At 50.6% G+C, this 11971-nt stretch overlaps 1 protein-coding gene across 1 annotated transcript in view; it reads left to right on the top strand.

The window, feature by feature from the left end:
* The first annotated feature begins 713 nt into the window (after positions 1–713).
* TXNDC16 (thioredoxin domain containing 16) overlaps positions 714–11971 on the top strand; it is a 35157-nt gene continuing 23899 nt past the window's right edge. Inside the window, exons 1-10 of the mRNA XM_086462062.1 lie at positions 714–895; positions 1836–1918; positions 2882–2955; positions 3779–3853; positions 4188–4309; positions 5537–5627; positions 7396–7552; positions 8938–9104; positions 10172–10232; positions 11594–11732. Of these exons, the coding sequence (XP_086318188.1) occupies positions 727–895; positions 1836–1918; positions 2882–2955; positions 3779–3853; positions 4188–4309; positions 5537–5627; positions 7396–7552; positions 8938–9104; positions 10172–10232; positions 11594–11732 (1138 nt within the window). The 5' untranslated portion in view covers positions 714–726. The remainder of the gene's footprint in view (positions 896–1835; positions 1919–2881; positions 2956–3778; positions 3854–4187; positions 4310–5536; positions 5628–7395; positions 7553–8937; positions 9105–10171; positions 10233–11593; positions 11733–11971) is intronic.

Here is an 11971-nt window from a genome sequence, read left to right as displayed (position 1 = left end):
CATGTGGAGACCTGGTGTGGCAGGGAGGCTCCTGGGACTGTCCTACAGCCTGGTGTATCTCATGGGTTTTACTCCTGTGTCGCCGATGTCAGAACACCGTGAGGCTGGACCGAGCGAGCCGGAGGAGTTTGCACAAACCCCTCTCCCATTTGGTGTAGCTGAAACCATCAGGACCATGGGGAGATGGGGCAGGCACTGGGGGAGGGCTCCTGATCCTCCCCCCGTCATTTTGACATGATCAGAAGTGAGCAATATGGCCCGTCCCTTTGTGAACACCTCTTTCAGTGGCACATACACTGCTAGTGGCATCCTCAAAGCTTTTTAACAAGAATTGAGACAGTTTGGGTGGGTGTTTTTATACGATGCTGACGGTGTTTTCTGCCTGTACATGTAGTTTCTGTTTGACTCAAAAAAAAAAAAATAAAAGGAGGGAAGAAAAACAGCCCTAAACTGAAAGCACTGAGGGTCCGTGCACTTGCAGATACCACGCAGAGGGAAGAGGATGGCCTTTGCTCTCATCTTTACAGTTGTCTGAATCACTGGGTGTTCTGGTGACTAATTCAGCTGTTAGTGTCACATCTGGAAATTACAGTCATGCCCTACCTACCTGAACAGAAGACACTCCTACATATGTTTGCATATATATATATATATTATATATATGTGTGGTTTTGATATTTTTCCCCCTCAGTTGTGACTCTCCCGTGCCCATAGCTGATAACAGCCATGTCAGCCCGAAAGGACAGATGGATTTCTTCCTTCTTGTTCCTGCTCTTCTGTGCTTCCTTTGTCCCAACGCTGGGAAGTGCGAGGCTGCTGCGGGAGCTGAGCCCCCAGGAGTATTTCAGTAGTTTGCAAGCCGGCAGAGCATCCCTGGCTTATTTCAGCCGTAAGGGTATGTATTTAACAATATGCCTTTCCATCAACCTGGGTTGTCAGCAAGGGCTTGTGCGAGGGTGTGTGTGGAAGCAGAACGACGAAGAGGCAATTCTTGAGATTTTTAAACCCAAAGTGATTTTGAAGAGCTGGTCGAGCTCAGCTGGGAAATCTGTGTTTGCACAGCTCCAAGCGCTCCTGACGGGCAGAGACCTCTTGGGGTGGGATCTTCCCTGGCTGTGTCCCCAGGCACGCTCCTTCAAACCTCTTAATTGATTTTTCTGGATTATTTTCTGGAGGTACCATGGAAAAACAAAAGAGTTGTCCCCTCCAAGGGACTCGGTTTCTCTTCCATGGTACCTCCCGGGGAAAGGGGGATCCCTTGCATGCAGGGGTAAAAAGGAACTAGGAGGAGATCCTTGGCCTTGCCTTTCTTGTTCTGCTCCTTCATGATCGCCATGGTATGATTTCCCAGCGCCATCAGTGGGGGTTGAGCCACCAACACAGCTCCCACGTCAGCACTGAGAGGCTGGGTGGGTTAGAGGGGAAGGAGGGGAGACTGCGGGCATTCATGTTGTTGCCTGTAATTAGTTTTGTTTCAGTAATGACCTTACTCTTTGGGTAAGAGCAAGACCATATTGTGTCAAGCACCATCTCGGTGCATGGCGGGAGGATGCTCTTGACCCTGAGGACTTGCAGCCCAGCCCAGCAGCACCCGTCTGACAAAACCAGACCCAGTCCCTCTGTTTCCCCCAGCTACATCCCCGCAGGTCCCTCCGCCGGCAGCGTGCCACGGCTCCCTGTTTGCCCTGCCTGGGTCTGCTCCAGGGGCGTTTGCATGGGGACCTGAGCATGCTGTTACCATGCCAGAGCACAGAGAGTGCTTGCCCTGCCTCATCTCATCTGCCTCATCCATCAAGGGAAAGGATGGAAACTGGGAATTTTTTTGTGTGTTTTAGTTTCTCCTGGTACCCAGCCCTTCTTGGAGCAGATCGAGAACTCGGCCGAGGCCCTCCAGGACTATGGCATTTCGGTGGTGAAGGTAAGCAGGGACAAGGAGAGGCACAGGCTGTTTCTGCAGGTTATTTCTGCAGGGCTTGGCGGACAGAGCCACCTTGGGGACTGACAGCCATGGAACACCACAAGGAAGCAGATGTTGGCAGACCAGGGCGTCCCATTTTATCCCTTGCCCGGGCCTTACATCTGCTGCTTGTGGGTTGTGTCACATCTTCTGCCTGCAGGACACGGGCAGGTTCCTGTGTCCCAGAGAGGACCGATGTTGTCCCTGCGTCTCCAAACACAGCGAAGCAGAGGACTGGCAGTGCTGTGAGTCGGGCAGGGGCAGCCCTGAGCTCCTCCTGGCCTCCCAGTTCAGTCTCAGTAGATGAACCTGTACACTTCGGTTTGCCTTCATGGGTTTAGGGGACATGCTCGCATTTTTGGTCTTTTTCATGGGCAACCCCACATACCAGGCTGATCTAATCTGGCCTCCCAGCAGCTGTGGGACTCAGGTGGGACTTGCCCAACTCCCTCTGTAGCTCCCTCCTGCCGGCTCAAACTGCAAAGGATGATGGATGGGGTCAGTTCACTTCTTTTCGATTCAGTGTGATAAACGTTTCATATCAAGGGGGCTTTAGCTGAAACTTTATGCAGATTTAGGTGAGGGAATTACAAATTCAGGCAACTGTAATTAGATTATAAGAAGTGCATATATATGTGTGTGAATGTATTTAATTTCCTCCAGATACAGGCTGAGTTTAATAAGCAGGCAGCGATCTGTCACTTTGAATATGCTGGGCAGGTCATAAGATCTCTTGACCCAAATCAAGGCAGGCTGAGCTGGAGAGCTGAAGTATAACCTCCAATCCCCATCTCTGGTGTCTCTTTTCTTATATTTTCTCTCCCAGCTTGGAAAGGCTGTGTTTACACTCTTGAATGGAAGAAAACTGTAAGTTTGTGGTTATTTGTGGAGCTGAATGTCTAATTGCGTGCTTTCAATGGCTAGGTTAATTGCCCCAAAGAGGATGTCTCAAGATACTGTGGAAAAGAAAACGCCTTAAGGAAAGCCTACCTGTTCAGGTGAGGAGGGGGGGCTTCTGGGCACCACACTGTGATTGTTTTCCAGTGCAAATGTTTGAAGGAAACGCTGTCAGTGATCAGAGATGTCTGTGGAGGAAGAGAGGAGCCATGAGGACAGCAGTGACATACAGAGTTTAGCAAAAAGTATCCCCGAAAGGTCCAACACAGGCAAAGGAGGTGCTTTGTCCTCAGTGTGAAACCTCCCGTCCTGCCCCAATTTCTGCTGAGCAGCAAAGGGCTGTGCTGCTGCATGAGACCACGAGATGAATCCTCCATCAGAGTTTTTCTGTCCTTGTGGCCTCCCATCACCGGGTACTCCAGGGTTACACTCAGACCACTAGGTTTTGGGTCTAGTCCTAGAAAGAAACACTCTTTGGTTGCTCTTCCTCTTGGTGTGATTAGTTCATCTGCCCTGGATGGGAAGGTTTAGCTCTTGAGGTCTCCATGGGTTGTCAGCTGGAAGCTTCTCCGTGTATCAGCTCAGTTCTTGACTGATACGTGTGACTCACAGAAACATTTCCTCTGGTGGTGAGGGTCTACAGGGTGATGCTTGGTATATAGAGACCTTCTGTCAGTCTGTGCTGGGCTTCTCATCAACAGTCCCCAGAAGCTGAGTGAAACGGCAGTGACAGAGGTGCCTTCACTAAAACAGCGTTGCCAGGACACCTAGTCCTACGAAATCCCCAGATTTAATCCAGACATTTTCTTCCCAGCCACACCTGCCAGCAGATACTTGGAAGTATTCAGCAGAATGAAAATTAAATTAGCACGTGTAGCTAATCTTCCGTGGTTTCTTTGGTGATACTCTTTCTTCCCTCCCTAGAGGTAACGTGCTGATCAGAGAGTTCCCCACCGATGCCTTGTTTGACGTGAACTCCATCGTTGCTAACGTTTTGTTGTAAGTACGGACCAGATGCATCTCTGTGAAATCCTTTAATTTCTGTTTTCACTTGTTGATATAAAGTTTTGTGTAAATACAAACCCCACGAATTCCAGAGGCTGCTCTTGGCCACGCAGAAGGCTGCTTCTCTCTTTGGTGTGGTTTGACCCTGTTAAATCTATGCCCTTCAGATGACTCAGCAGCACACATCTGGGCAGCTGTATTTGGCTGTGAATCTTCGATCTGCCAGCAAGAAGCTGGAATTTAACCTTGTTTTTCCCATCGTGGTTATGTGGCTGCAAATTTGCTAATTTGCTAGACAATTGCTAATGAGTTTTTTCTGACTCCTCAGTGCCCTGCTCTTTAATGAAGTTAAGTACGTTGAGACACTGGCAGATCTTCAGAACATTGAAAATACGTTGAAAGGGAAGTCGAACATGGTCTTTGCCTACGTACCAGCTACTGGGACAGCAGGTGTGTTACAGCCTTTTTTACTAAGGTGCGAGGGAGCTGGGTTTCTGGCCCAAAATCCTGCAAATCAGGATCAAGGAAACCTGAAAGGGCCACCCAGGCACAAGTTCTCCACCTCTCTATGTCTCGCTGTGTTTCCAAAGGAATCAGTTGCACCAGAAAAGTTTTGCTGGAAGCATGAACTTTCAGAGATGGGCTTGAGAGGGAAAGCACGCCAGGGGTTGCTGTCTTAAAGAATAAATAAACCTGTAGGCAGGTTACGCAGAATGGATTCACATACACCACCTGCGTGTTTACTGGGGATCAGCAACTGGGTCCAGTTCCAGTTACTCAGTTACCTTTGTGGTATGTTGTCTTGGTTTGAAAAGACAGGTGTCTGGGGAGGAAGGCAGGAGCCTCCCTTGAAATGGAAAGTGCAACCCCCTTCCCTCCAAATTATTATAATTTTGAAATTAACGGGCCTTCAGGCAAAGATATGGGGAATAGGAATAACAGTTCTTTGCTAATATATATATATATAAAACACAAGGCAGGGAAAACCAAACAACCCCCTGGTTTACACTGACAGAGTCAGGAATACAACCTGACCCCCTGTTAGGGTGGCAGTAGCAGTCCGATAAGATGCTGGCTGCAGTCCTCCTGAAGCGATGGGTGTAGTGCTGTGGAAGCAGCGATCAGGTAAAAGGGTCTGGTCTTCCTCCGAAGGTCCAGTGGTAGGTAGGTAGCTCTTGTCCTCTGGAACTCCAGTGGGGGGAAAAGCTCCTCTGGGAATCCAGTGGAAGAAAGGCTGCTCAGGTGTTGGAGATCTCAGTTTTTATTTGGCATGGACTGCTTGGCTCCTTCCCCCCCGGGTGGAGCATCTCACCATGGGATGGGGAGTCGTGAGGCAGTTCCTTGATGGGCCATGAACAGGAGATAGTCCAGGAGCGAGTTATGGATGGGTCAGGCGATAAGGCATTGTTGTGCCCATGGACAGGAGATAGTCCAGAGGGGGGAGGCAGGGAGCACCGCCCCGCCTGGTCTCAACAGCTCCTGAAGATGGTCATAGAATACTTTTTTTTTTCCTTTTGGCACATTTTACACTGTAACCCAGGACATGTGTCTTCAGACAGCTGTGACTTTTTACCAAGAGTTTCTGAAAGCCTGGTCGTTGATATTTACAAGTGGGAAGGGTGAAGAGGGAGGTCTGGAGGGAGCTGGGCTGAGTTCATCTTGCCTTTCTCTTTCCAGAGCACAGAGCCGTGATGGAGGCGGCTTTTGTCTATGGGACTGTCCACCAGTTTGTTCTGACAACTGAGGCAACGCTGCTGAAAGACGCTGGGTATGTCCAAACACACACCCACCAGGCAAAGCTGCTTCCCTGCTCTGTTTGCTCTGCTCTTGGTGTCTCAGATTCCCAGGTGAAATCTGGGATGGGGTTAGGATGTAATGCCAAGGGTGGACAGTCAGATCGGTTTTGCTTTTTCAAAACCAGCTGCTGTTTGTGTTCCTGGACTTGGGACTAGCCATGCCATCGGTGACTGTTCCTTGAATGGGATTTTATAGGAGAAGAGCTCACTGTCTCCTTTCCATAGCTGACTGATCAAACCTCAGCCGTGGGTTTTCAGCAGGGCTGATAATAGCTGATAGTCTTAAAACACTCGGCTTTGTGCTCTGATGATCAAGTGTGGCCAGCTGAGAAGGGTAAGAACTGCCACAGTGGGTCGGAGCAAAGCCCACCCAGCTCCATATCTTACCTCTGCAGTGGCCAGAGGTGATTCCCAAGGGGTATGGGGACAGGGATGTGTGTTACCTGCAGCCTCCTGTCTTCTGGCCGTCAGAGGTTTCAGGACTCTCAGAGGTGGGAGCTGTATCATGGTGTTAACAGCCACCAGAACTTCTTAAACACTTTTTTACTTTTCATCCCAGCAACTTCTGGCAGCAGTGAGTTCTGCAGTTCAGCTGCATGAGACCCTGCTCTTGTATTTGGGACTTCCCACCCGATGGCTCCTCTGGAGCCGGCCAGCTCAGGCCATGTCTTCCCCATGCAGGAGGAGCTGCATTAGGAGGGCAGGTCCTTCAACGTGACTTGCTGCTGATGTGACCTACTGCAGTCAGGAAAACGAGAGGGAGGAAGGTGGGACTGTCGCGTAGCATGTTGCATCTTCAGCAAAGCATTTCTGTGACGATTTGCCTGCTTTCACAGGTGACACCAGGGCAGGCACCAAAGTGGTCCTTCCCCAAGGTGCCCCGTCCCGTCCTTGCAGGATCATGGCCAGGGACAGCAGTTTGTGGCTGCCACTAGATGGCAAGGTTGTCATTTGGATAGAAATTGCCTTCATTCTGCTCAAAGCAGAGAGGACACCAGCAGCCCATCTCCTTAGCTGATGAAATGGTGGTAGCTTCACAGCAACATGAATAACTTCCAGCCAATTGTGGCAGCAGGCTTTGAGGTCTTGATGCTACACTCTGCTCTTCTGTAGAGAGGTCTTAAGACCCTTTACAAAGAAGGTTATCCCCATTTCAGAGGTGGGGAATGGGCATATAGGAAAAGGAAAGTGGCTTCCCAAAGTTAACCCACAGACCAACACCGGTGATGGTATCAGAGCAGGAATGACTAACCAGGGAACCATCCAGGGAACTTGATCTCTCTCCTTCCTTTGCCACAGCCACAACCAATGCTGTTCAAAAAGTGCAATATTGCTTATACAATGTGTAAGATGTCATTAGTGAGGTAAAAGACATGAGCAAAGCTATAGACATCAGGTCTCTGCCTCCTGCCAGGGTCTCCACTGTAGTGGCATGGCTGGTCCCGCTGCGAAGAGCTGAATTTGTGTCCTTTTCAAGCTAAGCCAACTGTTCTGGGGTTGGGATCATTCACACCTGGCGAGCCAGGGTCCTCTGTAGATGTTCAGCACAATTCTGAAAGGCCCCTGGACACAATTGTACCTGTCAGTAGTAGGGCTCTTGAAGAGGTCCCACAAGCCTGCCAGACCCTGAACTTGAGGATCATCTGCCCTGTAAAACATGTTAGGAAACATCTATTGGGGCATTTGAAAACTCTGTGGTGGATACCTAGCTCAGCATGGTTTTGGTTTTCTCTCTCACAGCAATGATGAGCCCGACGTGTCGTCCGCCCGGCTGTTGTTCTGCCACTGCCAGCGGGCCACGGATCTGGCGCAGCCCTGCAGGAGGACAGCCATGGGGCAGGCTCTGACGTTGCTCAACATCCACAGGCACCTCAAGCTCATGGGGGCTCCTCTGGTGGTATGGCTGGGAAAGAGGAGCCACTTGGGCTGCGGGCACGAGGGCAGCTGGGGTGGGCGTGAGGATGAGGGAGGTGTGAGCCGAGGGGAAGGCTGAGCGCGAGAATCTGCCCCTTCCCCACGAAGTTAATGGCAAAGCTCCCAGGTTGGGTCCAAGCAAGGAACAGGCAGGGGGTTGGACAGGAGCAACACTCCATTGCACTGCTCAGCTGGCTTAGCCCTTTCCAGGGAGCCCTGGCACCAAGGTATGCTCCTCTAGTTGTCCGTAAGCACCATGAGTGGGAATGGGGTGGAGGTGCCCCTTGGACTTCACTGGAACATATAGAATAGAATAGAAGGGAAGGGAATAGACTGTTTCAGTTGGAAGGGACCTGTGACGATCATCTAGTCCAACTGCCTGGACACTTCAGGGCTGACCAAAAGTTAAAGCATGTTGTTAAGGGCATTGTCCAAATGCCTCTGCAACACTCATAGGCTTGGGGCATCGACCACCCCTCTAGGAAGCCTATTCCAGTGGTTGACCACCCTCTCGGTAAAGAAATGCTTCCTACTGTCCAGTGTAATCTTCCCCTGGCACAGCTTTGAACCGTTCCCACACGTCCTATCCCTGGATACCAAGGAGAAGAGATCAGCACCTCCCTCTCCACGTCCCCTTCTCAGGATGCTGTGGAGAGCAATGAGGCCACCTCTCAGCTTCCTTTTCTCCAAACTAGACAAACCCAAAGTCCTTAGCTGCTCCTCTAGGCTCCCCACAGGAGACTCAGCACCCTGGGGAGTTCGATATCTGTCATTCATGCCTTGGTGAGGGCAAGGGGCTCCCTCCTATCTCCTCTTCCCACGGGGCAGTGACCTTCGGCAGGCTTCCAGTTCCCACTGGTGACATCTCTGCCTAGCTGAAAAGATGGGTGGATGAGCTGGGAAGTGTCTCCTTCAGCCACATCTCCTGGGTTAGGCCCATGGAGGGAAGACACTTTGTTAAGCAGCTCCGTGCTCTCATGAAGCAGCATGTCCAAGGCAGGAAGGGAGAGGATGCCAGCTCTTGCATGTTGCAGCTGGGGTTTTCAAACTGCCCTGGGGGATGGATGGCAGGTAAATAAAAATGAATGGAGATTTGACATCTGGAGTTGCTAAGTCACAAAGAACATGCATAATAAAGCCCAGGTTTTTAACAGGGAGGGTCATGACAGGTTGGAACAGTTTAGCCGGGGTTGTGTGTGGGTTCTGCTTCGATGGATGTGTTAGAAATAGGGTTGAAGGCTTTTTCTTGAGGGTCTCCTTATATCTGTGGCTGGGAAACATATGGTGGCTTGGGCTGTGCAGGAGAAGAGCTGAGGTACCTTCAATGGTGTGGAGATGTGCTGCAGTATAACCATGTCTCTTCTCCAGACGGAGGTTGCTGAGGACCCAGAGAAGGTTTCCACCGTTCACTTACAGCTTGGGCTACCACTTGTGTTCATCCTCAGCCAGAAAGAGACCTACGAGGCCGACAGGAGGACAGCAGAGTTTGTGGCCTGGCAGCTCTTGGGGAAAGCAGGAGTTGCCCTTTTGTCCAGGTACTTGTTCTCAGGTGTTTTGGCGTTCTCCTCGCTTTTTGTGGTGTTTCAGTGACCCTGCAGCTGGGGTGATAGCGGGCTTATTCACATTTGGATGAGAGGCAGTAAGACTAGGCTATGTCCTGTGAGAGGATGTCACGCTTAAGGACTTGTCCAGAATCAGATTAGTTTAGTTTCAGACTGGCTGGAAGTGTTGAAATGTTTGAGTCTCTTGCTGGCTTAGAAGTGACAGACTAATAGAGATTTTGGAAAGGAAACTTAGCACAGATGGAAGGCTTGTGTTCTGCCCTCAAGGGCAGAAGGAGATCCAGTAGAAGAGGCAGACTGTGGGTGCTGGGCTGTGGTGGGGGCTTCTGCTCACTAAGTGATGCCTCCTCAGTCAACGTGGGCTCTCTGAGTTAGACCAGCACGCTTGTTCCCCAGGAGGGCAGGAGACATGCCTGTGCAGTGGAGATCTGGCTTCCTCTGCAGCTGGCCACCAGTTGCTTCTCTCTGCTCCACGGGCTCAGGAGCAGCCTGCGTACACCAGCCGGGCTCGTGTTTGCAAAGGCTTCCATGGTGTCTTGCCGAAGGAGGTGTGCAGCCCCTGTCGGCGTGGTTGCACAGCTTTTGGAGGTGTCTGCTGGCCGCTGTGCGAATGGGAGGAAAGGGAGGAAGGATGGGTGTGGGCTCTCTTATTCCGCCACTTCTTTGCCACCATGGTACCTCCCTGTATGAAGGCACTTTTTGGCTGCGTTTACTCATGAGCTGAAGTCCCACCAGCAGAGCAGCTGCACTGGGATGTGGCGACCAGCGCGTGAGCAAAGACCCGAATCACAGAAAGGGAATCCAAGCCCCTTGCGAAATAGGCACGTTACGCAGTGCGGCTCCACCAGGAGGTCACTCGGAGCCTGGTTTCTCCACCACTGACATTGATTCTGGGTTCCTGCAAGTTCTTGGGGGCCGTGAAGCACAACTCTGTGAGGATGTGGTGCTGCTGAGAGAGGTGGGCTTGGCAGCCAGGCGGGCTGAACAGAAGGGGTGACCTTGCACGTCGCACCATCTAAAGTTCACTTTGTATTTTGAAGGGACGTCGTCAATTTGAACGTTTTGCTCCGGTCGAACGTCGCTCTCAAGATACCAGATGAGGTTAGATGCTGGATTTCTTTATTGTACAGCTCTTATTTCCCTACTGGGCATGGTGCTCTTGAGTGGCTTTGGGGTGTTGCTTGGCTCCGTTGTTGTTTGACACCCTTCCCAGATGCTCAAGGGGAAGTGTCTTTCCCTAGGTACACGCATGTATTTGGAACTGCCTGAGTTTGGTACTGCAGAGCAGTTGTGCCTTCTGGGTAAAGATAAAATACTGAGTTTATTTTGGGTTCAAAACATAGGGTGATGTCTCCATTACACCTTAAAGCAACATGAGGTTGTGAACTGCCTAAGGTACTAGTCCAAGTGCAAATTCCCCAAAGATTTGGACTTCTAAAGGCCTTTACCCCCTTAGGAAAGGCATTCAAAAGATGGGAGAGGAAATGAGTGTGAAACTAAGAGCAAACGAAGAGCAAACAACCAAAGGTCTGTGCTGAGCTGATGTAACCGAATGCCTCTGGCAGTGATCTGGGAAAAAGGCAGGGTGTAAGTTAAATGAGGCTGATCAAGATGAGCTAAACTCTGGAGGGACCTGACCCAGCTTGTGAGGCAAGATGGAATTCGGTGCCGACAAATGCCAGGGAGCACACGATGCCCCAGATTACCTGAACTGTCACACTTGTGATTGCAAAGATACAGGATCAGACCTGAACCTGAGCATCCCCTGAGGGCTTCCCGTGGTGAGAGATGTGCGTGTTGTGTTTCTCCTCTTAGAGCCAACGGGAGGTGCCAGCAGTTTGTCATTTCCATCAGTTCATTATAAAATTCGTTTTCTCTGAAGTGCCTTTCGCTGAGACAGTGCCAGGACTGGTTTTAAGCTGACAGGGTCTCATTTCTGAGAAACACATTTTACTCTCTTCTTTCCGTGGGTTGGCAGCCCGCGTACACTTGGGAGCACTCTTCTTGGTCGAGCTCCATCAGATAAAGGATTTTTTGTGCCGGTTCCCCAGGCTGTGATGGGCTGCTCTGACCCAGCCCAACTCCTCTAGAGCTGAGTGGACCCTGTACCTCCTTCACTGTTTGGCCACTGGGCTTTTTCTTGCAGTGGTGGGATCTATGTTAAGATGCTGGGAGGTGGAGCGGGTTTTCACTTTCAGCGCTCCGGGCGCAGGATCCCACATAGCCACAAATGCTTCCTTGCAAGGAAACGTCAGTCTGGAGGGAGAGAAACTCACACACAGGTGAAACTGGGCCACGGAAACACACCCCGGATGCTCCCTTGTTTGGCAGCTTTAGGAATCTGTTGACATACCCCAAAACTGAGCTGGGTGATGGTGCTCCATCAGCCTTGAGTTTGGTTTGCAGACAGAATGGGCGCAGGGTGATGTTTTGCTCCCACTGATTTATTCTCTTCTCTTTAGGGAGTGCCAATCAAATACCTGGTCTTGGAAGACACTGATGAAGTTATAACCCTGGTGGAAGATAGGAGCAAGGTCGAACAAATCCAGGAGGAGGAGGAGGAGGAGGAAGACGAGGATGCAAAAGAGAATAACAATCAAGGTGTGCAGCTAAATAGTGAAGAGCTGATTGTCATCAGATGGCACATGCAATCAGCATCTGCTGGACACATGCAGGCATATGTTAAAGCGTTAGAAAGCTCTTTTGCAAATCCGAGGCAAACCCATCACGTCACATCACGGTTGTACAAAGTGTCTCTTTTATTTTCTGCGGATCACTGGAGTGTAGTGGCAGGCAGGATAATTTTTAGGGGAGACACCAGCGAGAAAAATCAGCAGCTG

This window comes from Leptosomus discolor, chromosome 3 (assembly GCF_034619465.1).
Source record: "Leptosomus discolor isolate bLepDis1 chromosome 3, bLepDis1.hap2, whole genome shotgun sequence".
Lineage (NCBI taxonomy): Eukaryota > Metazoa > Chordata > Aves > Leptosomiformes > Leptosomidae > Leptosomus > Leptosomus discolor.
The sequence above is the reverse complement of the archived record's forward strand: the minus strand, read 5'-3'. Positions and strand labels throughout refer to the sequence as shown.